This window comes from Camelina sativa, chromosome 11 (assembly GCF_000633955.1).
Source record: "Camelina sativa cultivar DH55 chromosome 11, Cs, whole genome shotgun sequence".
NCBI lineage: Eukaryota > Viridiplantae > Streptophyta > Magnoliopsida > Brassicales > Brassicaceae > Camelina > Camelina sativa.
Genome location: NC_025695.1, coordinates 4,559,485 through 4,585,524, shown reverse-complemented (window position 1 = coordinate 4,585,524; position 26,040 = coordinate 4,559,485). Strand labels below are relative to the sequence as shown.

The 26,040-nt window shown below is 36.9% G+C and overlaps 8 protein-coding genes and 1 long non-coding RNA gene across 10 annotated transcripts; 2 read left to right on the top strand and 7 right to left on the bottom strand.

Moving 5' to 3' along the window:
• Positions 729–1,430, bottom strand: LOC104721623. The gene is made up of 2 exons (XM_010439652.2): positions 1,293–1,430; positions 729–1,192 (listed from the first exon to the last, which is right to left on the bottom strand). Exons 1-2 carry the CDS (start codon positions 1,351–1,353, stop codon positions 876–878), a joined length of 378 nt encoding a protein of 125 aa, XP_010437954.1. The 5' UTR covers positions 1,354–1,430; the 3' UTR covers positions 729–875.
• LOC104721622 lies at positions 1,847–2,517 on the bottom strand. Its single transcript, XM_010439651.2, has 2 exons — positions 2,403–2,517; positions 1,847–2,213 (listed from the first exon to the last, which is right to left on the bottom strand). The coding sequence occupies exons 1-2, from the start codon at positions 2,461–2,463 to the stop codon at positions 1,900–1,902; spliced, it is 375 nt and encodes a 124-aa protein (XP_010437953.1). The 5' UTR covers positions 2,464–2,517; the 3' UTR covers positions 1,847–1,899.
• On the bottom strand, positions 3,190–3,861 carry LOC104721621. Its single transcript, XR_757051.2, has 2 exons — positions 3,700–3,861; positions 3,190–3,550 (listed from the first exon to the last, which is right to left on the bottom strand). It is a non-coding gene; the product is annotated as an uncharacterized LOC104721621 (long non-coding RNA).
• LOC104721619 (hydroxyproline O-galactosyltransferase HPGT2) lies at positions 3,928–6,537 on the bottom strand. The gene is made up of 12 exons (XM_010439650.2): positions 6,223–6,537; positions 5,851–5,914; positions 5,677–5,726; positions 5,406–5,590; positions 5,275–5,335; positions 5,107–5,179; positions 4,873–4,996; positions 4,687–4,774; positions 4,528–4,578; positions 4,363–4,434; positions 4,137–4,249; positions 3,928–3,987 (listed from the first exon to the last, which is right to left on the bottom strand). Exons 1-12 carry the CDS (start codon positions 6,357–6,359, stop codon positions 3,965–3,967), a joined length of 1,041 nt encoding a protein of 346 aa, XP_010437952.1. The 5' UTR covers positions 6,360–6,537; the 3' UTR covers positions 3,928–3,964.
• On the bottom strand, positions 7,456–9,878 carry LOC104721618 (ER membrane protein complex subunit 7 homolog). The gene is made up of 7 exons (XM_010439649.2): positions 9,673–9,878; positions 9,296–9,342; positions 8,522–8,621; positions 8,227–8,290; positions 8,012–8,128; positions 7,809–7,917; positions 7,456–7,696 (listed from the first exon to the last, which is right to left on the bottom strand). Exons 1-7 carry the CDS (start codon positions 9,768–9,770, stop codon positions 7,611–7,613), a joined length of 621 nt encoding a protein of 206 aa, XP_010437951.1. The 5' UTR covers positions 9,771–9,878; the 3' UTR covers positions 7,456–7,610.
• On the bottom strand, positions 10,123–12,830 carry LOC104721617 (uncharacterized vacuolar membrane protein YML018C). 2 transcript variants are annotated; one of them, XM_010439647.2, is made up of 8 exons: positions 12,420–12,829; positions 11,749–12,147; positions 11,423–11,640; positions 11,141–11,211; positions 10,931–11,032; positions 10,701–10,818; positions 10,420–10,555; positions 10,123–10,331 (listed from the first exon to the last, which is right to left on the bottom strand). In XM_010439647.2, exons 1-8 carry the CDS (start codon positions 12,498–12,500, stop codon positions 10,269–10,271), a joined length of 1,188 nt encoding a protein of 395 aa, XP_010437949.1. In that variant the 5' UTR covers positions 12,501–12,829; the 3' UTR covers positions 10,123–10,268. The 2 variants fall into 2 exon arrangements, with proteins under 2 accessions (XP_010437949.1, XP_010437950.1); XM_010439648.1 differs by lacking the exon at positions 11,423–11,640 and having other exon boundaries at positions 11,141–11,228; positions 12,420–12,830.
• LOC104721616 (vesicle-associated membrane protein 711) lies at positions 14,564–16,517 on the bottom strand. The gene is made up of 4 exons (XM_010439646.2): positions 16,088–16,517; positions 15,601–15,791; positions 15,330–15,493; positions 14,564–14,945 (listed from the first exon to the last, which is right to left on the bottom strand). Exons 1-4 carry the CDS (start codon positions 16,302–16,304, stop codon positions 14,858–14,860), a joined length of 660 nt encoding a protein of 219 aa, XP_010437948.1. The 5' UTR covers positions 16,305–16,517; the 3' UTR covers positions 14,564–14,857.
• Positions 19,296–23,438, top strand: LOC104721615. Its single transcript, XM_019233195.1, has 12 exons — positions 19,296–19,376; positions 19,481–19,543; positions 19,629–19,855; positions 19,948–20,058; positions 20,221–20,319; positions 20,432–20,518; positions 20,731–20,839; positions 20,928–21,724; positions 21,850–22,014; positions 22,108–22,350; positions 22,462–22,668; positions 22,899–23,438. The coding sequence occupies exons 3-12, from the start codon at positions 19,766–19,768 to the stop codon at positions 23,157–23,159; spliced, it is 2,169 nt and encodes a 722-aa protein (XP_019088740.1). The 5' UTR covers positions 19,296–19,376; positions 19,481–19,543; positions 19,629–19,765; the 3' UTR covers positions 23,160–23,438.
• Positions 23,918–26,034, top strand: LOC104721614 (alkane hydroxylase MAH1-like). The gene is made up of 2 exons (XM_010439643.1): positions 23,918–24,386; positions 24,799–26,034. Exons 1-2 carry the CDS (start codon positions 23,962–23,964, stop codon positions 25,901–25,903), a joined length of 1,530 nt encoding a protein of 509 aa, XP_010437945.1. The 5' UTR covers positions 23,918–23,961; the 3' UTR covers positions 25,904–26,034.

Sequence of the window (26,040 nt, the reverse complement as noted above, 5' to 3'; positions counted from 1 at the left end):
GAAAATAATACTATACTATAATCAAGTAATTGTTTAAAGTTGTTAAATATATATATATATATATATATATATAAATCATTAATATGAGACTAATAAATTAATATATACTGTAATAAGTTAATCATATAGTCTAAAATCAAATCCTAAATCTAAAAATGTTAAATTTAAATAATTTAAATTTAAATTAATATGAGACTAATAAATTTAAATAAATTTAAATAATTTAACTCTTAATGTAAACGTTGAATCCAAAATAGTGTATTTATTATTTGTTTTATTAATTTAAACCGTTTTAAAGATTAATTTAATATTAATACATATCTTTTCTCTAAGAATTCATTTTCTTCTTAAATGAGTTTACACTATTGGACGGTGCATGTTTCCTCTCTTTGCTGACATGAAGATGATCAGTTACGACTTACGTCACGTAACGTTCGTGTTTGCATTATTTTAATTTAGACTTGTAATTAAACAGCTTCTGAATTCTATCGTTCATATCATGGCGAATGACCATTTAAACTGTACTTCATGAGGAGCCAGTGGATCTTATTGCCTTTTGAATCGTTCAACTGAAACTCTCTCGACTCTTCGTTTCTTCTCTAGGGTTTCAGTATTTTGTCTAGATCGTTTCATCTCCTCGTGGTTAATATATATTCTCAACTCTCGAGGTTTATTACCCGGTTCTAATTCTTGGTTTCTCTTCTCATGCAAATAATTAAATAGCAAACTTTTGTTTGAAAAGTCTTTATTAATCTCAAGCAGATGAATCTGACAACTTTTTGTTTAAGCCAACAAAAATCATCAATTACATATATGCCCAAGTAAGTAAAATAACATGAACTGAAGCAAGACCGGATCAAACCGGGTAGAAAATATCAAGAGCAAGCGATGCTGCCGGAGAGGATCTTGAGGTCGAAGCTCGTGTCCCATACGTACTTGAAACTGAAGTCATGGAACGCCGAGTCTTTGTAGAGGAGACAGATATCACCGGACTTGGATACCACGGAATCGGGGATGGGAGTGACCGATTGGAAACCGACACATGACATCGTTGTGAAAGTGAAATAGCAGGGAGACGAATTCATCACTTTCACTTCCCACTCCGGTTTGTTCTTTACCATTTTTCCGGTCTTCGATTGTTTCACCGAAAGGCTCTTGAGAGAATAAAAATTACCGGCGTCAGACCCATACCCTAATTATATTCCAAGGAAAAGACAAATTATTGTCTGATTAACAACACTAAATGAGAATAATATGAATAAGATAATCGTGTTCACGATATATATACGTACCTTGGGTGACAAAGGCAAAGAAGAGAACGAGGCAAAGGAATTTGCAAGCCTTTGTTGTCATTGCCTGACCTTTGGATGATCTAGTAGAGATTTTAGAAAATGTAGCAATCAGTCAATATATGAGTATAAATTGTGATTCTAGTATTTATATAGGGAAGGGAAGGGAATGGAAGGGAAGTAAGTAGGGAACCATTGGGCCTAATAAGATAAGAATCTATGAGAAATTGCCACTTGTTTGTTATAAACATCTATAGAAGTCTCATTTTCTATGTTTTTCACCGTTTGACTGTTCTTTTTATTTATTTATTCGCATGTTTGACCTGAATAACCATCTAAACACTAAAATTACTCCAAAAAAAAAATAATGCAAACACGAATGTTACGTGACGTAAGTCGTTTCTGATATCTCCAGTATTAACATAAAGTGAATTGAAAAATTAACAGAAAAGGTAAGCAATAGTATAATAACGAGCATCTTTATTAATCCGTAAACTAATGATTAGGACAACAGTTAGGTAAGTATCATCAGTTTCATATGCCCAATGAACAACAAAACAAACATGAACCAAAACGGAATCAAACCGAAAAAGACGGGTAGAAATTAAATTTAAGGGCAAACGATGACGCCGTCGATGACCTTGAGGTCGAAGCTGGTGTCCCATACGTATTTGAAAACGAAGTCCACGTGCGGGAAGATGAAATTACCGGCGTTGAGGAGACAAATGTCGCCTGATTTCGACAACGACGAGGTAGGGACGGGAGTGACCGATTTGAAACCGACACATAACAACTTTGCGTACTGGAATTTGCACCTAATACAAGGGTTCCTTACTCTCACTTCCCACTCCGGTTTGTTCTCAATCATTTTTCCGGTCTTCGATTGTTTCACTGATAGGTAATTTAGATGACAGTCTCCATACCCTTCCAAATTTCCCAAGGATAAACAAAGTTATATATTAATTTCCTTTATGTAATAACAAAGATATATAAATTTTCTTTTTAATTACATAATATAATATAATTTGAATTTGAATTATATAATATAATATATAATACGAATTTGATACTATAATATAATTGTGTTTGTATGAATAGTGTATATAAATATACCTTGGTTGATGAATGCGAAGACTAGAACAAGGCAAAGGAGTTTGCAAGCGTTTGATGCCATTGTTTGTCCTTCTTTGGAGTTTTTTTTTCTCAAAGAATTTTGGAAAACGTACGTAGTAACTATGAGTATTGTGGTGGGTGTTCAAATGTGATGTTCGTCTTTTTTATAGGGAGGCGTTGGTGTTAATTTATATATTACAATTTTTTTTTGGATAGTCATGACTTTAACTTACTTGTTGCAATTTAGTCATAACTTATGGTATGAAAATAGAAAACCTATGGTATGGAAACTAATAATTTTGTTTAAAGGTTTATTCAATTATTAGGTTAAAGTTATTGCCTTTGTTTTGTTTAAAGGCTGAAGCTAATTCTTTGACCGCAATGTTTATTTGAGTCAAAACTATTTTGGTAGGATTCTGAATTTGAAGTACAACTTTTGAAGTACTTTTCTTTGTTGTATAAAGGAAGTATATTTATGTGGTGCTTAAAATATTTTTGTTGTATTATTTGAGTCCCACCTCCACCATGTAATATTTTCTGTACCGATTCAAGTCGTGTGTTGAACTTCTTTGGTTATGTTAAACCAGTTGAATAACGCATGAAATTAGGCAAATGAGAGCCGGCCGTTTTTGTTTTATCAGCAAGTTTTCAAATCTGTTCCACTTTAAATTTTATTGTCATGTTTAGAACTTTATAATTTTTATTTCCACTATAAATTCATTAACACATTCAAAAATTGACGTATGAGATATTCTGTTAATATTTGAATTATATTGTCATTTACATCTATCTACACATACTATTTTGATATTATTAACCAGAAAATAACAAAATAAAAAGTCTTCTCAGAGATTGAGCTAAAATGGACGGAGAAATGATAAACAACGGAAAAATTATACTTCATTCACAACTATACCATTCCCCCATTTTCTTACTCCAAAGCTCAAGGGATGTGTCCTAATCACAAACTGTAACAAATGGCCTAATCATACTCATTCTAACAAAACGAATTATAAATTTGGTTTCGGGTCCAAGAATTTGCTTCAAAGAGGATCGAAGCACCATGAATGCAATGAGAAACCGTCGTGACTTTGCTTGGGGCCAAGAGGATCAGCTATGCATCGATCATGCCATGGAACATACTTTTTCTGCAAAATAAACAGATTTACATTGGTTGTAAATTTAACAAGCTGCTGCTAAGACCAAATGATTTGTGGTCTAACATCACAAAACAAAACCTAAGCATTCTTCAGTTAATCATGAGAATAATTTTTGTGAGAGATTTTAGTATTCACACCTTGTCTTGTGCTGCTGCAGCAAAGGCGATTGTCGTCTATATATGTTGCCTGGACGCCAATCATCCATGATCCAATTGTGGTATCATCAAACGCATAGGTCTTCAACAATCCACTACATTTATATGTACACCGAGGAAAGATATAAACCATGATTATGAACTTAGGTTTGTGTGACATATATACTCTTTGTGAGACTAAATCTTCTGCCAAAATGTGAAACCTCACCNACTTTGCTTGGGGCCAAGAGGATCAGCTATGCATCGATCATGCCATGGAACATACTTTTTCTGCAAAATAAACAGATTTACATTGGTTGTAAATTTAACAAGCTGCTGCTAAGACCAAATGATTTGTGGTCTAACATCACAAAACAAAACCTAAGCATTCTTCAGTTAATCATGAGAATAATTTTTGTGAGAGATTTTAGTATTCACACCTTGTCTTGTGCTGCTGCAGCAAAGGCGATTGTCGTCTATATATGTTGCCTGGACGCCAATCATCCATGATCCAATTGTGGTATCATCAAACGCATAGGTCTTCAACAATCCACTACATTTATATGTACACCGAGGAAAGATATAAACCATGATTATGAACTTAGGTTTGTGTGACATATATACTCTTTGTGAGACTAAATCTTCTGCCAAAATGTGAAACCTCACCTGTTTATATTGATATACTGAGCCAGATTTTTGGAGAGTATTACAAGCGAACCAGTTGCATGACGGAAGTACCTATATAGACCGAATAAATAAATTGAGTACACACAACACAGGTCACGAGGGCTTAACATAAACTAGAAGACTTCTGAGGTACAAGACACTTACGATTTGTCATCCCCAAATTTCCACCACTCAGGCTCATACCATTGACTTCCCCTGTATACCACAAAGAAATCACCCATAAAATATGAGAATGAGAATGTTCATAGTCACAGCTTAGAAGTCTCAATTATGTGAACTGAAGATAGTAGAGAATATACGAACTCTTCAGTAATCACATCTCCAGACTTCATGCACCCAATGTAAGCACCATCTTGACCACGGCGGGTTTCAAGAAGCCCAATCATCCCCTCTGTTAGATCGAAAACATGTCACTCAAGGACATCGTTGCTATTCTGATTGGACCAAAAATAGCTTTGCAAGACAAAGACATGAAAGAGAAAGTATTACCAAGATCTAGGTCCACGTTGTCATCAACTTTGACATAAAACTCTGCATCCCAATTCTGAACAGCAGCACTGTAGAAGAACTTCACTTTCTTCGGTAACTCTTCTTGGGCTTCCTCGTGATTCTCCTAATAATCCATCATATTTCGAGAGAAAATATAGATTGGAAGCCACATCAGTAAGACGAAATTTAAATAAGCAGGCAACAAAAAGAAGCAAAAGAGTTATCGTTACTTACAAGAATCAAAAAGTCTTTAGTTGCACGATTTTCTTCGTCAATTTTCCTATCTAGGCTATCACCTCGGTTAGCACTGGCAATTTATAAAGCATTAACATTAGACCGTGAAAAACTTTGCAATTGAAAACAAAATTCTAAAGAAATGAAGACGAAAGTGAGTAGGAAAACCTCCGACCAATCACAAAGCGTATGACAACTCCTCTTTCCTCAAGTTTTTTCAGAGCATCATCTAAAGAGAAGAAAGTTTCATAAGAGAAAACTTATGTATCGTACCAAAACAAAGCAGGTGATAATTCTACCTCGTGGCATCCAAGAGCCTCTAAACTTATTGCGCTTCAAGTGACTTCCAAAGCCTGTGTAAACTCCAATAACAGCAAGCATCTTCTTCCCTGAAGAAGAGACACTTTTCTGGTTTTTAAGATAGCCTTCACTCTTTGCCTGTGCCAACTCCATTTCAGTTTCAACAATTCTCCTCTCAAGATCTCTATTAAACAGTTACATTGTGTGTTAGTCAGTACATGCAGGATAAGAAAAAACATACAATCATAAATAAATAAAAACCAAACTTACTTGCATCCAAGAACCACAAGCTTGTCCTCCACCGTAAGAACCTTAGGCCTCTATACTCCACAAAGAACATGATCAACATTGAAGACAAAAACATTTAATTAGTGAAAATGACTCGTCTGAAGGGATACTAGTTTCTAACTTTCTAATTCAAAAGAGGCACAAGGAATAACCAACCTGATCATAATTATTCTTAAGCACAGTATTGAGTGCTGCTCTGTACTGCGCATCTTGCCATAACCTAATACAAGTAAGAAACAAACACCACCATAATAGAGATCAGAATCAACTGATACCAACCCGAAAAACACATTGCAATACAGTTATATCTGATATTATATAAATCTAGCATCTGCGAGATCTATGAATCTATCAACAACAACGAACGAAAACATTGTTCTATCACGATGACGATTCTTAAAACTCCAATAATTCGATTTCGGGATGCAATTCGAAGAACAAATCTAGAATCACTGAGATTTTATTATCACTCCCGAGAAACAAGTCAATCGGAAATAGAGAAAAGGATAAAAGAAAAAAGTGACGTACCGGCCAGCGACGTAGAGCCAAGCAAGGCAAGAGAAGAAGGCTAAGATAAGAGAGGGCTTGGAGTTATTCTGAGACTTGGACGACCTACCTCGCCGGTCTGATTTAGCTGAGACCGTCGTTGGTAAGCTCTCCATCATCTCAATCCACAACGAGAGGGAGAGATACAAATTCTCAGATTCGAAATCGAGAAAGTGAACAAGGAAAGTTAATAGATAATATAATGTAGCTTTGGATTTATGTTTTCCTTGTTCGATTTCTTTTTTGGATTTTCTATAAAAAAAGTGTTTTTTTCTGTTTGGCAAAGGAACCGTTTCTTTGTGGTCGTCGGCGATCATCATTACGATTTGAGGTGACGATAAAACAAGTTTTGAACACTCTGATACACTCAGCGGGTTACCATCATCACAATAAACAACTCAACATGCATACATCGGAAGGGTTTATAAACATTGTGGAAACATGTAAATTTTATTTTTGATTTGGATAGTAGGATTCGTGTAATGGACTTAATAAAACATTCTAAACCAAAAAAAATAATAGAAGAGAGCAATTCATTAATCATGAATAAAAAGACCAAAAAAAAAAAACAATGCACACACTTAATGTCAGTTTCCAACAGTCTCTACAACTAACCAATCTTGTAAACCCAATGTTAGATCGCTTTAAGGAATTTGCTGTCGCTAATTTCTTCCAAGCCTATCCTTGAAACTTGTTTTTAACTCTTTATACAAGTTAAAAAAACCTTTGTGTCTTGGGACTGTTGGTTAACGCTGCTGAAGAAAGAACTATCAGCGACTAGCTGGCAATAAGCTAGAGAGTGAAGGCACTCCTTGGCTTCTCATCTGCTCTTGTGCGCTCTTCATTTCCTCTGGATCTGTTTATCACACATACCAACAATTAGGTTCAGTAAAGGTTTAAAGAGCTCTAAGAGATTAGGTACACTGTGAACTGCTTATGGATTCAAGTGAAGGGTTAGAGAAGTGTACCTATGTTTTCCATCAACTTGGGCATTAAGAACACAACAACGACCATGAATCCCACCATAAGACCCATTGGACTTTTCGCAATTGCCATAACGTTGAAAGGCTCTCGCATCTGTGCAAATGGTACATGATCGATCAGAGAACAGGAGAAAGAAGCATATATAGCTAAAACTAAACGAGAAGAAGACACAGTATGAAGTATTCACCTCGTAGTATTGCTCTGCTCGCAGTGGCTCCAGNTACAACTAACCAATCTTGTAAACCCAATGTTAGATCGCTTTAAGGAATTTGCTGTCGCTAATTTCTTCCAAGCCTATCCTTGAAACTTGTTTTTAACTCTTTATACAAGTTAAAAAAACCTTTGTGTCTTGGGACTGTTGGTTAACGCTGCTGAAGAAAGAACTATCAGCGACTAGCTGGCAATAAGCTAGAGAGTGAAGGCACTCCTTGGCTTCTCATCTGCTCTTGTGCGCTCTTCATTTCCTCTGGATCTGTTTATCACACATACCAACAATTAGGTTCAGTAAAGGTTTAAAGAGCTCTAAGAGATTAGGTACACTGTGAACTGCTTATGGATTCAAGTGAAGGGTTAGAGAAGTGTACCTATGTTTTCCATCAACTTGGGCATTAAGAACACAACAACGACCATGAATCCCACCATAAGACCCATTGGACTTTTCGCAATTGCCATAACGTTGAAAGGCTCTCGCATCTGTGCAAATGGTACATGATCGATCAGAGAACAGGAGAAAGAAGCATATATAGCTAAAACTAAACGAGAAGAAGACACAGTATGAAGTATTCACCTCGTAGTATTGCTCTGCTCGCAGTGGCTCCAGAACCAGCTCAGTAAGACTCCTCCTGGTTTCTGTTAGTGTTGCTTGAACCTTGCCATTATGTCGAGCACTAACATCAACTCGCACCTAATTGAAATCATTGATTGACAAATGAGAACTGAGTTCTTTAAAAAAAAAGATGTCGTTCAGGATATCATAGAATATTGCAACTAAAAAACTCTTACTGGAGAAAAGAAGTAGCCCATCGCATAAACTTCAATCAGATGAGTCCCAGCTGGCACTTTGTGGCTTTGAAATTAGATTAGTAAAGGAAAACGAAACTCTTATTTTAACAACACAATACAGTATCAAGTTTTCTCAACCTACTACATCTACCAATATTAACACCAAAAGCTACAGATGACGTATATGAAAGATGTCTAAGGAACCAATTAGTAGATGTCATGAGTAAATAACCCAACATATAAAATTTTAAAGATACTACAGGAAATATTATTTGAAGAAAGAAAAATAGGATACAATGTAAAGTATCCATCGGGCCTGAGGAAAGTAACATTCTGTCCACCATTGAGTATAACTTTGATATTTGAGAATTTTGCTGCATGACCAATCACTGTGCCTGCCATAATAACTTCAACATTAGTTTGCAAAAAAAAAGAGAGTAGTGAGGCTATTACATAATGGAAACGAGATGGAGTTTAAAGTATCATGTAGTTAGAACTTTAGAATAATAGGAAGCACTCAAAGACAATAATGACAGAAACTACATTGTCGAAAAAACAGTACTCAAACTAAAAAACAATTGAAAAAAACAAATGTATCTGCTCATATCCATGAGCAAACACTACTCTTAAGCCAGTCTACTTATCGAGATATCGTACTACATAGCAAGTTCCTACATTGAAAACTCCCCAATGGGTCTGTAAGGTATAGAGGGAAATATGCATACAGAATTACTATAGATCTACCCTAGTTTCTCACTAGGTGACACTATATAGAGCCACGGATATACATGAGAAGCTTAAGATCAATTACACAAAGCAAACAAACACACAGATAATACCAGTGGAAGTTGCATAACAGCTAGGCGTAATAACAGCCACTGATCTGCTATTTTAGACTCACAGATTTATTAGAAGAAATAAATTGTAGTAGATAGTTGGATTTTTTCCTTTGAACAATGCCATGAAACCGGAGGCTTAGAAAATCAGATAATTGACAGATAAACCCCAAAAAGATAGCAAATTGAGTAAATAATTGAAGAATAACTACAAGGCAAAGGAAGAAACTTACTTGCTGGGATCCTTACTCTACCCGTGATCGTGTAGCTATCCTCAGACCTGTATGAAAAAGGAAAGAATGAATTGAACAGCTGAATTCAAAGACAGCAAAAAGCTGGTAAATTTACTAACATCCTTAGATGTATTAAATTTCATCAAGTAAGTAGATCAAATTGAAATCAAAGTTGCTAAAAATCATCAACCCAAAAGCTTAAAGAAGGTATCACGATCACTGAACCACGAATTAAGAGGCTAATGCTAAAAGGATATAAAAGGAGCTACTAAAGCAGGAAATAAAACATTAAAAGCTCTCTAACAGCAGCTGTAACGCAGGTAAAAATAATCAAAATAAATTTAGATGATTTGTAGGATGATTGAAAGATTGATTACCCAGATGAGATCGGAAGATTGGAAGCGAAGAAGAAGAAGAGAGAAATATGGCAGACGAACAAAGCGAGAAGGGAAGTGGATCTAAGAATCGGCGCCATGGTCGTCGTCCGCAAATCGTCCAAATCCCAAAACGACCAGTTTTGTTTTATATAATCTCGTCCGATCTCAGGAAAGTAGAGAACAACAAAACAGAACAATAATGCGAACTAAACCTTCTGACGCTGCAAGAAGGTTTTCGATTTAACCAAACGTTAAATGTGTGATTTAGTCCTTTGTAAATTGTGGTTAAGCTAACAAACCATCATTAGTGTTTTCCAAGATCTTTCGATAAATTCCGGAGTAGTCCGGTCCGATCATGGGAATTGGTTAGTTTTGATATTTAAGAGCGAGTCAAATCATATTTTTCATTCTTTCATATTAGGCTCAACAACAACTCTCTCTACGTTGGGGTAATGATCTAATCACATTCTTATCTTTCATTTCATTAAACAGGGAAAATCCCCTTTTAGCTTTCAATTCAACCAAGAATCTATGACACATTTCTTCTACCAACAAATACCACACAAAAAAAGAACAAAGAACAAAGAATCATCCTGCTACAAACCAAGCTTCTTTGAGAACAAGTCCGATATGTTAGCTATTACGAATCCAGCAAACACCTGAAAACAAAAACACACAAACGTTCTTGAGCATCAGGGTAATTATTCCTCTTCTCATATTTTGATAGAACATGAGTTTTTTAGTTACCTGAGTAGAGCCAAGAATGTATATGGCGGAATAATGCCGACCATGAATCATCATGTCAGCAACCATTGCAAGCGGAATTGTGAGAGACATGCCCAGTGTTGCTACCAGTGGAGTCGTCCAGACCACAGAAAGTGCCCTTTTGATTACAAAAAGTACGAAGTAAGATATAACTATATAAGTAATTCTCTTAACATTTACACACCTCTTTCTAGGAGCTAGCCTATCAATAAACTAGAGACTTGTCAGTATCAAGCTGACAACATAGAATCATTGAAACATACCAAAAATAGTCAGAGAGGACACTTCCAACAAAACCGTTGGCTAAGACAACTTCATCAACTTTTACAGAGTGTGGTATCGTAAACTTGGGTTCGATCCCTAGTGCTGTCAATGGCCACACTGAAACAAACAACCAAACTTTTGATTAAGAGACAAACGATTCCCTGTCGCATATGGTATGTTTTGGATTATACACTTGCAATACTAAATAATATGGAAGATATTGGTATACCAAGCCACCAAAGAGCAACAAGTGTGAATAGTCCAATGTATCCAAACAGCTTTTGCACATCAACCCCTTCTCCTTCTTCACCAGTAAACTTCTTAAGAAGCACTGTGTTGTCAATAACAGAAGGGTGGCCACGAGGTTATCCTCCCCAACACACCAAATCCACCAAATCTTTTAATCATTAAAGGATCATATACAAAAACATTTTCTAACCTGTAAATAGTCCATATGAGACTGCAGAGAGAAGTCCAAAGAGATCTCCCATAAGGGACCGTTGCCCGTTGCTAAACACAAATATCAACTGTACGTTAAAAGAATATGGTTGATGAAGTTGGACAACTCATGTAATCAAATGAGACAATTTTGAGCTATCAATTCAGAACACAGTCCAGGGTCAGCTTTTGAATTGAGGTACATACATACACATTCTTTCACTTTCCAAGATGAAACGTCAGAAAAAGATGCATGGTGAAAGAGTTAGGATGGGAAACTTACAGTGACGAATTTAATTGCGAATCATCAGCAGCCCAAGTTTTCCCAAGCGTCGTCATGACCACACCGGCCATGCTGACAAATACAGCAACTACTTTCGACAGGTTCAAAGTATCTTGCCCCAAAAAGACACCAATGAAAAGAGTAAACAGTCCCGAGGTTGAAGACAATACAGTAGTGCTTGCCACACTCGTACGTGCAAGAGCAGCATTGGACAGATACTGTATCATCAAAAAATAGCAAACAGATATCATTACCAAGGGTTAAAAGAAGACACTTTCAAGCACCATCAAAACAATAGACACAGCATAAGGAAAAAAAAAACACACCTCTGTTACAAACCAAATTGGTGCGAGGTAAAGCCCGTACATTGCAATCTGCTTTGTAGTGATAGCTTTCCCCTGTTTCAGAGTCTGCACTTCATCTTTACCTCTACCACCGATCAACGGCCTCTCGTCTTCTTCGTGTGAGGAAAGGTGTTCCTCGCTATCTTTCTTAGTCATAGTCCCTTGAAGTCCCATTTCAATGATTTTGTGCCTCAAAGGAGAACCAAGCTCAACAGAAGAAGACCCGTCGGTCAAAGAAGGAACTTTATTGGTTTTGGAAGAACGTCGATCTAAATACCGACAAAACCAGTCTTTGAGGAATGCAATGGGAAGGTAAACAATCATAAGAGAAGCTCCAAGGTATGTGACTGCAAATGGCTGCTTATATGCTGTAAATATATCCTGGTCAAAATTGAAGTCAAAATGATTCAATAAATTATACAAAGCTGACACATTGTAAAAACAGAGATCTGAATTTGCATTATGCGTATGGTTCATCTATTCTTAATATAGAATCAAACTCTCAAACCACCAATTTGAAGCTCGAAAAGCTCGAAGAACATGAGTGGAAATTGGATCCATATGATTAAACCAAATCCAAACATTCACAACCTAAAAAGAATCAAACTTTAAAAACGAAAAAAGGGGAAATTTAAAGAGGTTAAACATTTCACCTGAGTAACTTCAGCAGAGGTGACCCATATGATAACAACAGTGCCAATCAAGAACAAACCAGCTTTGTATCTCCAACCCATCAAAAAAGGTTTTAAATTGAAACCCAGAAACGAAGAAGATCCAGGTGTTTCAGTGGATCAATACGAAGAGATCTGCTCTTTTAAGATTATTTGACTTCAAAGCTGATGACGAGGGATGAAGGGAGATTGGATTAGAAGAGGTAGAGGAGGACGTGAATCGAAGAAGGCGGTGGAGTGAAGAAGACAAAAAGGGGAAATCCAGAGACGACGAGACAATTGACCATCTCTGAAGAAAAATATTAAATTCGGAAGGAAGGAAGAAGAAGAAGAAGAGTAACCGCGAGGGAAGGAAGGGGACGCTGAGGGAAAGCGTTAGACAAGGAAAAAAACATAACACATTTATTATTTATTTTCTTTTATTATATTGTGTAAGAAAAAGGAATAAATTCACGTTTATACAAAATTATTTTGTGAAGAGTTTAATTGGTTTTATCCAAAATAAAAAGTAAAGACTTTAATTGGACTGTATAATTTTTGGAGGCGTGATCTAGCCGTCTTTTTTTTTTTCCTGTTTTCTAACGATATCTAAACCGTAAAGTGTACGTATTATATAACCGACAGCTTAAAAAATTGTAATAATGTGAAACGACGTTAGTCCATTTCGATATAAGTTTATTTATAGAAGGCATCATCACACTTGAGATTAAGTCTGGATTCCTACGAATATAAGAATTTAGCTAATAGACTGGTCAGTTGTGATCCAATAATTAATAAAAAAAAAATATAATAATATGTCATATATAAAAGATAAATTTCATGTTTTAATTAGTAAATACATTATTCAAACAAGATGTTGTTCAACCAAAATTGATCTTAAAATTATAGAAATGCAAATTTTTTTTTTTGCATGAAAAAAAATTAAAAACTTACATTATTCTAAGATATATAATTCCCCACGCATATATCTATTCTATAAGTTATTTATTTTGCTACTATTAGGTGTCATGACAAGATGTCAAGTTGGTGAGAGAGGTGCGTCAGGCCTTAACTCATACCTATATTTTATTTTATCTTTTTCTCCTCCTGTCTTGCTTTTCTAATAATTTATTTACATTCGATTATGATCAAACTTATGGATGTGAGACTATTTTGCATACGTAGGTTCAAACATGTACAACAAACATCATTTAACTACCGGCAGAGAAACCAAAGTGGCAGATTGCTAGATGTCGTTTACTTTTTGATGCTATTACAACCGATTGTACCCAAATTGGATAAAGTCATTTTATAGAGGTTGAGAAAAGCCCGTGGTGTGTTTTGGTGGTGTCTTTTGGAGCGCCTATTTAGCCTGCTCTATGTTAATGTGGTGGTGGCACTCGTGTTTTTCCCCCGGCTCCAATCCCTTGTCGCCGCGGTCTCCTCGCATTCTTTGCTTTTCGGTGACCTCTTGGTTTAGATCTTTCAACGTGGTGTGGCAAGGTGGCTTTACCTCAGATCCTTCTTCGGGCATTCGACTCTTGGGAACTTGTTCCCTCCCTACATGCTGCTTCCCTTTTCAGGGAGCTGAAGATTCATCATCTTTAGTGCGAGTTAGGTTATTAAAAACCCGTCAGAATCTTTATATTCCAATGTGGCAATTTGTTGTGTTTCGACCGGCAATTCGTTTGTGGACAGCCATTCGCCTCCTCATGTGGACTATCTTCTATGTGGTTCACCCTATCTCCTCGGTTTTTATGCCCCTTTATCTTTGTACAAACTTATATAGTTGTACTTGTTGCTTGTGTCCCTTTTGGTATGTTGGGATGTTGTTGTTCATTAGGAACCTATCCATCTTTGTATTGTTTCCTTCCCATGTAAGTTTTTTGACCGCTGAAAAACTCACTCTAGAAGAGAGTTTCATGTCACTAACTTAATAAAATGGGGTTCGCAGGAAAAAAAAAAAAAAGATGTTGAGAAAAGCCTCCAAACATTAGATCGTAATAGGATGAAAACAAAAATACGTATGTACCAGTAGTCATTCTTTACATCCGGACCCCGATTCACATCCATGATTTAAATAATGAACAAATCCCTTAGCAGAAGACTTTAGAAGTTGGTGGTATGGATTATATGAGAGGAAGTCACACAAAAAAGAACATGACAAGTTGTATGAACATATCAGACAAAACAAGCCTGTTCACTTCCCACTATGTATGTATAGAACGTGATGACAACAAAAATTCACACAGCTTGCAAGGCAATGAGCTTTTACATTGCTCTATAAATAAGAATACTTCATATAAGTGTGAGTTGAAAACATAAGGATTTTAAGCCCCATGAACAAGCCCGAGGAAACAGGAGGCTTACAATCAGATGAGGAGAAAAAAAGTGGCGGCAACACACAGAACCGGGATGGATTCCTTAAGAGATAAAAGCACTTAAATGCAAGATGGTAGAGTAGGTCCATGGCAGAGAAAGGCCACGCCGATGTATATGATCACCAGTAGTAGTACTATTAAGAGAACCCTGCAAGACACACAAACACAGGGTTAGGAACAATGTTCGATTCTTGAAAGATTCTCACTTGAGATCTTGTTCATAAAGGAACAAATTAACAAATGCCAAAATCATTATGTCTCATTTAAGAGTAAAATTTTACGCAAAGGATATGTTTTATTCCATTTCTTCAATACTTGACATTACAAATGCGGAACTTGGGGGGTTGTTAAAGCACTTCACTTGCCATTACAAATGTGAAATTTGAGCGTGAGTAAAGAACTTCACTTGCCATAGTTTAATGGGTTCTAAGGCCATAACTAGTTTTAGCATACGGCCTTGTAATCACAATACTGCAAATAATTCAATTTCATGGATAACCTACAAAACATGTTAAGGTAGTAGGAAACATACGTGAGCTTGCAATTTCTCCACCAGACATTGCTTCTGAAACGACGAGCTTGCTTTCTGAAACGGAATGTATTCCCCTGCATATTGGCGGTTTTATCGACAAGAAGCTGCAAACGTTCTCCTCTATCTAGAACTTTGTCAATGTTCTCTATCATGACACCCCGCACCTGTCCAAAACCAAATAGTATGTATTGTCAACGGTAAAGCCAAGACTCAGAACCAAGTATATTTACAAATCCACAGTCAGACTTAACATTTAAAGAGAAACTCAAACCTGATTCAGTTCACCCTTAATCCGGTTAATCCTATCTGCATTAGGATCATTAGAGTAATACTCAATCTGCTGACTGAGAACTCTAGAGAATTCGTCATTCATGGCATAAGCTTGTGCTGTATGAACAGCCCTGGCATAAGTCCGTACGAACCTCTGGTGAATATCCTCAAGAAAGGCAAAAGGAATACTCCCTGAGAAATTACATCTCAAATATAAGAACTTTGANGGCAAAAGGAATACTCCCTGACAAATTACATCTCAAATATAAGAACTTTGAATTCATCAGGAATCAATATAAATATCAGAAGGATCATTCACACCAGAACAAAAAAAAGGATTAGACTTTGAATTCCACTGTGACCAAAAGATCGAAAATCCTAAAAACTAGTAAGCCATAGAAGCAGCAGCTCAAGATTCGAGAAAACACATCGAAAACATAAAGGGGTGGGAAAAAGAAGAATAAGGGAGGAGATGGAGGAGGACGTACTTCCGGCGGTTTCTTCAGCCATACAGAGGACGGTGAGGCCATCGGTGCGTTTAACGTGAAAGACGTAGCGATCCTGAGAGTAGGAGACGTTGCTGTCGCCGTTTCCAGGGACCTTCTCGAGGATCTGTTTGGCGATGTTGCTGGCATTCGTAGCCGTGACGCTGAACTCGGAAAGAACTACCGTACCACGAGCCACGAGAGCGTACAGAATCGTCATATCCGTGGATCCCTCCTTCTCCTTGCCGAAATCAAAACAAGGTCAACGAGGGGTTTCCCGCGGAAACAGAGCCTGCAAAGAAGAATGAATAGATCGGTGGATGGATCAATCAAAGAGAGAGAACCAATTAGCTCTTTTTTTTCACCCTTTCTGCATATTATTGAATCTCTCTCTCTCTCCTCTTTCCTCTTGGAGTTTAGCTGGACCTGGAGACCTTTTCGCCTCCTGGCAGATTTTAAAATTATATTTTTTTGATAGCTACGTTGATAACTTGATATATTACAATATTTTTTTTTTAATCAATATAAGGATCAAAATAAATTCACATATTTTATCAAATTAATTTAGTTTTAGTAATAACTGTAAATTTATTTTTAAAAATGTAATATTTTGAAATTTTGATGTTTGAATATATGTTTTTAAAACGTTTAAATTTATAGATATGAAGGATATAATTTTTACATGTTATATCTGAAAGAGTTTGTGTTGTTTACCAAATTATTATGGAGATTAGTAACTTTTGAATAATAAGATATTTTTAAAGTGATACTAATTAGTTTTTCTTTAGTCTTTTGAGGTTTTTTGTGTTTTTTTTTAAATTATGTATATTAAACCTCCGATTTGGTGAAAATGGTGTTTTCGCCTTTTAAATGACCATGTTTTACGTCTTCTGAGTAGCCAGGTTTTACGCCTTATTTGGAGTACATACAGATGAATAAAGAGGAGTTTACATTTTTTTCATTATACTATATTCCACGATCTCAGAATGGTAAAATGGATAATCTTGTGTGATGTGTTCGTTCAATTCCGCACTTAATTACCTATATAAATAATATTATTTCGTATTAGTTTGTTTGAGTCAATTTTTTACTCTGTTGTTTAAAAAAAAAGGCTTTTTGGAAAGAAAAAAAAAATAGAGCACAGATAATGGCAGAAAAAAATGAAAATGACGTGGATAATGGCTAAATGAGCTGAGCCCAACCAAACAAAAAGTTCAATGTACATTAGATTAATGAGCCTGATAAACCCAACTCAAAAACCAAAACGTGGTACACGAGTCACAGACGGGGGCGAGGCTAAAATGCCATAAAACTGAAAAAAATTAATCTGGCATGTCACTGTTTAATCTGAATGCCATAAAAATTATGAAATTACAAAATTACCCTTAATAAAATCAAAGACAAATAGTACAACTAAAAGAAATTAATACAACTAGAATAACTGATAGAAAAATTGGATAACTGGTACAATAGAACAACTAAGATAATTGGTACAACTGAGATATAATATTATAACGAGTACAACTGATAAAGAATACGACAACTAGTACAACTAATATAAAACAGTACAACTAGTACAAATGATATATACAACGAGCGTACAACTGATAAAGAATACGTAAACAACTAATATATAAAAGTACAACTAGTACAAATGATATATACAGCGGATACAACTGTAATNTGTTATATCTGAAAGAGTTTGTGTTGTTTACCAAATTATTATGGAGATTAGTAACTTTTGAATAATAAGATATTTTTAAAGTGATACTAATTAGTTTTTCTTTAGTCTTTTGAGGTTTTTTGTGTTTTTTTTTAAATTATGTATATTAAACCTCCGATTTGGTGAAAATGGTGTTTTCGCCTTTTAAATGACCATGTTTTACGTCTTCTGAGTAGCCAGGTTTTACGCCTTATTTGGAGTACATACAGATGAATAAAGAGGAGTTTACATTTTTTTCATTATACTATATTCCACGATCTCAGAATGGTAAAATGGATAATCTTGTGTGATGTGTTCGTTCAATTCCGCACTTAATTACCTATATAAATAATATTATTTCGTATTAGTTTGTTTGAGTCAATTTTTTACTCTGTTGTTTAAAAAAAAAGGCTTTTTGGAAAGAAAAAAAAAATAGAGCACAGATAATGGCAGAAAAAAATGAAAATGACGTGGATAATGGCTAAATGAGCTGAGCCCAACCAAACAAAAAGTTCAATGTACATTAGATTAATGAGCCTGATAAACCCAACTCAAAAACCAAAACGTGGTACACGAGTCACAGACGGGGGCGAGGCTAAAATGCCATAAAACTGAAAAAAATTAATCTGGCATGTCACTGTTTAATCTGAATGCCATAAAAATTATGAAATTACAAAATTACCCTTAATAAAATCAAAGACAAATAGTACAACTAAAAGAAATTAATACAACTAGAATAACTGATAGAAAAATTGGATAACTGGTACAATAGAACAACTAAGATAATTGGTACAACTGAGATATAATATTATAACGAGTACAACTGATAAAGAATACGACAACTAGTACAACTAATATAAAACAGTACAACTAGTACAAATGATATATACAACGAGCGTACAACTGATAAAGAATACGTAAACAACTAATATATAAAAGTACAACTAGTACAAATGATATATACAGCGGATACAACTGTAATCAAAACCACTTATAATTCTAAACCTTAACGTCGCCGCCGTCGCTGATTCTGCACCATCAACCTTCCATTACTTCTCTCCATCACTTCTCTCCATCGCTTCTCTGCCGTCGACCCCAGATTTTAACCTCTCCACGGTTTCCTCCGCTGTAGTCTGTTTCTATCTCCGATGGCAAAAAGAAACGACATGTAATCCCGATCTTCATCGGATTTGAAGCCAACACAGATACATCGGTTCCCTTTGCGCAGATTCAACACCATCAACACCTGAGATCTCAACAGTTTTCTTCACTCTTTTGTATGATTCTACATCCATCTCTTTCTCTCGATTTCGTCAGTTTTTTTTTCTAGATATAAGATTTTGTTTTACGTTATCAACGAAGGGACAAAATATTAGGTAAATTTTAATAAATTTTATGTTAGATGAGTTTTTGGTTTTTTCAATAAATTTTAATTAAAAAGAAAAAGTAAAATAATTAAAAAATATTTCTATGGCATTCTAGCATTTTTATTTCGAGATTATGGCACTCTGGACATTGTTCCGTCACCGACCCAAACCGAACGAATCTTACGGGAAGAAGAAGGTGGGACTTACATATAATAAATACACGGTAAGCTTCGCGCCTCCGTCAAATCACGTGTTGTTGTTTTTTTATCGGCTTTTCCGTTAAAAGTAGACGTCACAACACCGCCGTTAATCGCCGTGGTCCGTTAGGATTCAACCCAGAGAGGAAGAGAAGACCCTGAGAGACGCCATCTGTTCCCTTCTTCTTCTTCTGTGTGTGTCTCTCTCTCTCTCTCTCTCTTCTCGATCTGACGACGATCCTCATTCATAAACCCTACTCTTCGATCCTTATCCTCAGATTTCTGATTGCGTAATTCGAGGTTTTCCCGATCGGGAAATTAACTGGCTCGATCCGCGCCTCCGATTGGTTCTGATCGGAATATCAGATTCTGATTTTGGAGAACTGGAGAGATAGGTAGAGTTAAGTAGGTGGTGATGCAGAGACGGAGTCCGCCGAAGCACAGGCATGACGGTACATCGCCGCTTCCATTGGGAATGGATTGGAGTCCTCCCCCGCGCAAATGGGTGAGTTCTTAACTTATGTTTCCAAAATTCGAAACTTTAATATGCTGTTTATTTGGAAGCTGCAAACTTTATTATCTTCTTTTTTGGCGCAGAGTGGTAGAGATACAGTATGGCCTCATGATCCACGAACCGGATGGAGTTACTGTGTCACTATACCTTCCTGGATCGTCCTTCCAAAGTCGAGAAACTCAGACCCTGTAGTGGTAATCTACTTTACTGAATTTTCATTTTACATACCTTGAAAATATGTTAGAATCAACAAACTTAAACATGAACAATGAAATTAGCTCCAATGTGCTGCTGAAGAGTTTTGTTGTATTTGTCATAAATGTTTAGTTGATATATGACATTTTTTAGTGGAACAGTTTTACAGGGTTCAAGTAAGTTTGCAATCCCCTGAAGGTGTTACCACAATGCGAGGAGTGTTGAGAAGATTTAATGATTTTCTTAAGCTATTAACCGATGTAAGTATTTGTTCTCCTTCAATATAAGGGTTATACTACTCTCCGTTTTGTTCTGTATGATTAAAAATGTAATGTTGTTGATGGCATGTGTACATTCATGTTTTCCTTACAGCTTAAAAGAACATTTCCTAGAAAAAGTTTTCCGTCAGCTCCCCCCAAAGGGCTCTTGCGTATGAAAAGCAGAGCAGTGTTAGAAGAGGTATGCGTTGTTTTTTGGGGCTAACTGAATGAGGTCACTTGTGTAACTGCTGTTATTCTCAATACCTTTTCTGTTTAGTGCTATTTTTTCCACTTCCTCCAGTTCTTTGGTAGACTTCATGTGTGTAAAATATATGGAAAGCCATGTCCCAGCAGAAAAATTACAATTATTCGTGCAAACTATTTGTTTCACAAGCTGTGACCTTGTTGCAGAGAAGGTGCTCTCTTGAGGAGTGGATAACGAAGCTATTATCTGATATAGAATTGGCAAGAAGTGTCGTAGTTGCATCCTTTCTTGAACTAGAAGCTGCTGCTAGGTCTGGTATGAGCTATTACAGTATGCACTTAAGTCGTGCATTGGTCAGTTCTGTAATATGTGATTAGAGTCTAACATGATCTTGCTTTTCCAGCATGCCAAGATGTAGATCAGAATGCCTCTGATGCCAATAATGATAGAAATAGCACAACTTCGTCTCCTTTGGTTCACCCAAGTCTGGGCTTGTTTCATGCGGGTGGGAGTTCTCTCACATCTGACTATGGCAGTGATACTGCTTATGAAACATCTGAGCTTGGATCACCAAGTTTAGGACAGGATGATATTTCTGAAATTGGCACCGAAGATCTAACCCTGGATGAGGATATTACAAATCCAATAGAGAAGCTCGTTAACTTCAGCATGTCCAACATTGACGAGGGACTTTCAATGAGCCAAACTATTCTTGAGCAACTTGAAGACTTTCCCAAGCGTAAAGCTCGCTCAAGATATGTCAATAATATCCTAGGAGGGAAGGATGTGTATAATGGAAATGCTTCTAAAGGTGTATTTCTTGCTAACAATGGCTCACGACTTCTTTCCGAACCAGAATCATCTCACTCAGTAATGCATGATAGAAAGCTTTCTGTTGAGAGTGCTGATGGGTTTGCTCTACACACTGGTGAAACATCAACACCTGGTCTCCTAAGTTCAAGCAGTGATAGCTACCTGGATCTACGCCGAGGTCCTGCTGTATCACTTGGATCTGGGCTTGCTGGTAACCCGGAGAGGCAGGGTAGTGCACAAATAGTTCTTCCACTGGAGCTTCGGAATAAATTGAACAGAATTTTGTTAGCCACGAATGAGAGACTTGTTAATGCAAAAACAGATATGGAAGATCTTATAGCAAGACTAAATCAAGAGATAGCCGTGAAAGATTACCTGAACAAGAAGGTACAATTAGAATAGTAACATCGAATACTGTTTTTGTTTTTCATTTGTAGTTATAAACATACGTATCTTATATTTTTTTTTTTAAAGGGAATGGTAGAGTTGTAATGCCGTTTTTTACTGCTCAGGTTGATGATCTAGAAGGGGAACTTGAAACTACTAAGCAGAGAAGCAAAGAGAACTTGGAGCAAGCTATTATGAGCGAGAGGGAAAGATTCAATCAGATGCAGTGGGATATGGAAGAACTTAGACAAAAATCTTACGAGATGGAAATGAAGTTAAAATTAAGAGAGGTATGATTTAAAATAGTTCTATGTCAACAAAATTATTTTCGCAACCAATTTCCCTCTTTTAGAGAAGCACGCTGATGCAACTTATTACACTAGGATGGGAGCTCACATGCAGAACCCACTGAACAGTCAACTATCTCTGAAAGACATGTTTTTTCGAAAGAGTTGGATGCCAAAAAGCAACAACTAGAGGACCTCTCTAAGCGATATGAAGAATTAGAGGCAAAATCAAAAGCAGATATTAAAGTTCTTGTCAAAGAGGTTAAATCTCTGAGGCGTTCTCATGTGGAATTAGAGAAAGAGCTGACACAATCTTTGACAGATAAAACTGAAGCCGAGGTAATTTCTGCCTTGTATAGTATTAAATATATTTTCTTATTTGGCAGCATGACTATGCATCGTAACAAGAGAGACAACACAACTGAGACTGGGACATGTTGCACTTTTCAGAAACTACTCCAACAGGAAAGAGAACTACTTGAGAACACTGTAGCGGCTAGAAAAAAGCTGCTTAGTGACTGCAGGATTCTCCACGACCGGCTTAAAGAGTACAACTTGAATTTTTCAGTGGACGGAAACAGTAACTTCGCAGAGGACTCAACTGCAGTATCAGACGCTTTGCGTTTGCTGTCAATATCTGATGATCAAATTGAGGAGGTATTGCTGTATCTCTGCTTTATTTCTCATTTAACTTCACATTTCTCAACTTAGGACATCCAAGGTTTCTTCGTATAGGAGTTGCTTTCAACTGTGTCTTGATATATGCATCAGCGTAAAGTTAATTCTAAGTGTAGAATATTTAGGTTTTCGCAGCACTAGTGAAGCATTGCTATAAAAAATGTCGCAATGTGCATTTTACAAGTTTTAACGATGTAGACCATTTTCAGGCTCAGCTACTGGCCGGGTTTGATGAAAATGCTACTGCTCAAGATATCGATAAATCTCTCAGCATCGATACCGAAACAAGAATTGTGGAGGACGAGCTGAGGAAGATACTGGCAAACATCTTTGTTGAGAACGCGAAATTGAGAAAACAGGTGAACTCTGCAATGCTTCGTGCTCTCCAGAAAGACTCAAAAACCAACGAAGATGTGAATGAGGAAAATGGTGACGAGAAAGTAGAGGCATCAACAGAGACATTAAAGTGATAGGTATAACAATAGCTGCTTTGACCTGAGGATAGACTGCCATTTTTTTCTCTTTAATCAAAGGACTGGTCGCTTTATAATACAAAACGGTTGGTCTCTTGGAGAAGCAAATTAGTTGAAGCTGAGTGATGTGTAATGGATATATATATACACACATGTGACCACCCCCTTTTGACGAGTACATAAGGCAAAAACATGTGTATTGAGTACGTTTGTTGTATAATTGTATTGCACTATCCTCTGTTGCATATACTTAGTCTTTCTTGTGTTCTGAACTCAGTTCTAGCTCGTATAGAATTATTATCAACAGAAGGCTTTTCTTTCTCCAGTTTTCAGGAATTTTATTAACATAATTGAAACAGTAACTGGTAGAGAGTATTAAATGCTAAAACATTCATCAACTTTGGACAGAGATGAAGAAGTTAATGAACTTCCTTAAGCGCTCATATTTCAGAAGTCTGTGCGTGAATCCAGCTCATTCTCTAATGGCTTCAATAAGCTTAATTAGTTGATAAAGTTACAAATGGCCAAAGGGAGATAATGACAATTTTCAAATGATTGGAGAAGTTAGGTGTATTGTCACAAAAATAAAAAGGTAGGTGTAGTGACAAATTTAATACTAGTTTCTAATTTGATGATATATGCATTACTCGCGCCTTGCAGTTTATGCATAACAAGATTTTATGTGTTTCAAAATAATTATGTTAATAGTCCCCTGAAGTGTGTGCATTTAAATTCAGTTCTTTGTGGCAGCAAAGTATCCATCACAGAGTTGTGTTTTAAAATCAAGCGCCTTACTCCAATGGCTTCAATAAGTCTACTTCAAGTTTCTGTAGCCATGATCCTTGGCTTTCTTATCCTCCATTACTTGCTCTTCAAGAAACCTTATGGCCGGTTCCGAAGGAACTGGCCGGTCCTCCGGATGCTCCCTGCTCTGCTCAGGGCACTTCACCGAATCTATGACTACAGCGTTAAGATTCTCGAAATCTCTAACTTGACGTTTCCATTCAAAGGACCGCGGTTTGCTGGGATGGATATGTTGGTCACGGTTGATCCAGCTAACATTCATCATATAATGACCTCAAATTTCTCAAATTACATCAAGGGACCGGCGTTCCAAGATGTTTTTGATGTGTTCGGAGACGGGATCATCACCACGGACTTGGAGCTATGGAAGACTCTGAGGAAGTCTTATCAAGCCGTTCTCCATCGTCAAGAATTTCAAAGGTTTTCAATGAGTACCATGACACGTAAACTCAAGGACGGGCNTCCTCCATTACTTGCTCTTCAAGAAACCTTATGGCCGGTTCCGAAGGAACTGGCCGGTCCTCCGGATGCTCCCTGCTCTGCTCAGGGCACTTCACCGAATCTATGACTACAGCGTTAAGATTCTCGAAATCTCTAACTTGACGTTTCCATTCAAAGGACCGCGGTTTGCTGGGATGGATATGTTGGTCACGGTTGATCCAGCTAACATTCATCATATAATGACCTCAAATTTCTCAAATTACATCAAGGGACCGGCGTTCCAAGATGTTTTTGATGTGTTCGGAGACGGGATCATCACCACGGACTTGGAGCTATGGAAGACTCTGAGGAAGTCTTATCAAGCCGTTCTCCATCGTCAAGAATTTCAAAGGTTTTCAATGAGTACCATGACACGTAAACTCAAGGACGGGCTTGTTCCCCTTCTTGATCATTTTGCAGAGAAAGGAACGACCGTGGACTTGCAAGACGTGTTCGGGAGGTTTACCTTCGATATAATCTTAATCCTTGTAACCGGTTCTGATCCTAGATCTCTCTCCATTGAAATGCCTGAAGATGAATTTTCTAAAGCCCTCGACGATGTTGGAGAAGGGATTTTGTACAGGCATGTCAAACCAAGATTCTTGTGGAAGCTGCAAAACTGGGTGGGATTCGGAGAAGAGAAGAAGATGACTAAAGCTAATGCAACTTTTGACCGTGTGTGTGCAAAATACATATCAGGCAAGAGAGAAGAGATGAAGAGATCACAAGGGGTTATTGATAAATCCAATGTGGAGAGTGAGGATATTTTAACTTCCTTCATAAAGCTAGATACAACAAAGTACAAGCTCTTGAATACGAGTGACGACAAGTTCCTCAGAGACAACATCTTAACTTTCATTATAGCCGGAAGAGACACAACAGCCTCTGCTCTCTCTTGGTTCTTCTGGCTTCTCTCTGAAAATCCAAAAGTGGTAGCCAAGATTCGCCAAGAGGTCATCAACACGGATCTATCAAGAACCGGAAATGGCCAAGAGAATTTGGACAAGTTGGTGTATTTACAGGGTGCGTTGTGTGAGGCATTGAGACTCTATCCACCAGTTTGCTTCGGGCGCAAGTCTCCTATCAAATCCGATGTGTTACCAAGTGGTCATAAAGTCGATGCAAACTCCAATATTGTTATCTGTCTTTATGCGTTGGGGAGGATGCGAGCGGTTTGGGGAGAAGACGCATTGGAATTCAAGCCAGAGAGATGGATTACTGAGAGTGGAGGCATAAAACATGAGCCTTCCTTCAAGTTTTTATCGTTTAATGCCGGTCCAAGAACTTGTCTAGGTAAGCACATAGCTTTGAATCAAATGAAGATAGTGGCAGTGGAGATATTACAAAACTATGACATTAAGGTTGTCGAAGGGCAGAAGATTGAGCCAGTTCTTGGTATTATATTGTCGATGAAGCACGGACTCAGAATCACAGTTACGAAGAGATGTTTAGCGTGAAACTATTAAAATCAAATCATGTTTTGTTTGTAACAAAACTATTGCAGAGATAATTATGGTAGAGGACTTTATTATCATCTTTTACGATTTTGACGAATAGAATCATGTATTCTGTTACTGCATCGGGATGAAGTGCT

Excerpts from the sequence above, each read along its gene's own strand:
- LOC104721618 (XM_010439649.2), bottom strand. The coding sequence starts at position 9,770 with ATGGCGCCGATTCTTAGATCCACTTCCCTTCTCGCTTTGTTCGTCTGC. Across the intron at positions 8,291-8,521 it reads CCCGATGGATACTTTACATT|CCACAAAGTGCCAGCTGGGA; the intron begins GTATCCTATTTT and ends CTAATTTCAAAG. Across the intron at positions 8,129-8,226 it reads TGGGCTACTTCTTTTCTCCA|GTGCGAGTTGATGTTAGTGC; the intron begins GTAAGAGTTTTT and ends GATTTCAATTAG.
- LOC104721623 (XM_010439652.2), bottom strand. The coding sequence starts at position 1,353 with ATGACAACAAAGGCTTGCAAATTCCTTTGCCTCGTTCTCTTCTTTGCC. Across the intron at positions 1,193-1,292 it reads CTTTGCCTTTGTCACCCAAG|GGTATGGGTCTGACGCCGGT; the intron begins GTACGTATATAT and ends GAATATAATTAG.
- LOC104721615 (XM_019233195.1), top strand. The coding sequence starts at position 19,766 with ATGCAGAGACGGAGTCCGCCGAAGCACAGGCATGACGGTACATCGCCG. Across the intron at positions 20,059-20,220 it reads GAAACTCAGACCCTGTAGTG|TTTTACAGGGTTCAAGTAAG; the intron begins GTAATCTACTTT and ends TTAGTGGAACAG. Across the intron at positions 22,351-22,461 it reads CAGATAAAACTGAAGCCGAG|AAACTACTCCAACAGGAAAG; the intron begins GTAATTTCTGCC and ends TGCACTTTTCAG.
- LOC104721622 (XM_010439651.2), bottom strand. The coding sequence starts at position 2,463 with ATGGCATCAAACGCTTGCAAACTCCTTTGCCTTGTTCTAGTCTTCGCA. Across the intron at positions 2,214-2,402 it reads CTTCGCATTCATCAACCAAG|GGTATGGAGACTGTCATCTA; the intron begins GTATATTTATAT and ends GAAATTTGGAAG.
- LOC104721614 (XM_010439643.1), top strand. The coding sequence starts at position 23,962 with ATGGCTTCAATAAGTCTACTTCAAGTTTCTGTAGCCATGATCCTTGGC. Across the intron at positions 24,387-24,798 it reads CATCGTCAAGAATTTCAAAG|GTTTTCAATGAGTACCATGA; the intron begins GTTTTCAATGAG and ends AGAATTTCAAAG.
- LOC104721617 (XM_010439647.2), bottom strand. The coding sequence starts at position 12,500 with ATGGGTTGGAGATACAAAGCTGGTTTGTTCTTGATTGGCACTGTTGTT. Across the intron at positions 11,212-11,422 it reads TCGCAATTAAATTCGTCACT|CAACGGGCAACGGTCCCTTA; the intron begins GTAAGTTTCCCA and ends ATTTGTGTTTAG. Across the intron at positions 11,033-11,140 it reads CTCATATGGACTATTTACAG|TGCTTCTTAAGAAGTTTACT; the intron begins GTTAGAAAATGT and ends TTGACAACACAG.
- LOC104721619 (XM_010439650.2), bottom strand. The coding sequence starts at position 6,359 with ATGATGGAGAGCTTACCAACGACGGTCTCAGCTAAATCAGACCGGCGA. Across the intron at positions 5,727-5,850 it reads TTAAGAATAATTATGATCAG|AGGCCTAAGGTTCTTACGGT; the intron begins GTTGGTTATTCC and ends TGTGGAGTATAG. Across the intron at positions 4,997-5,106 it reads CTAAAGACTTTTTGATTCTT|GAGAATCACGAGGAAGCCCA; the intron begins GTAAGTAACGAT and ends ATGGATTATTAG.
- LOC104721616 (XM_010439646.2), bottom strand. The coding sequence starts at position 16,304 with ATGACGATTCTGTACGCTCTCGTGGCTCGTGGTACGGTAGTTCTTTCC. Across the intron at positions 15,494-15,600 it reads TTAAGGGTGAACTGAATCAG|GTGCGGGGTGTCATGATAGA; the intron begins GTTTGAGTTTCT and ends GGTTTTGGACAG. Across the intron at positions 14,946-15,329 it reads TGGAGAAATTGCAAGCTCAC|GGTTCTCTTAATAGTACTAC; the intron begins GTATGTTTCCTA and ends TGTGTCTTGCAG.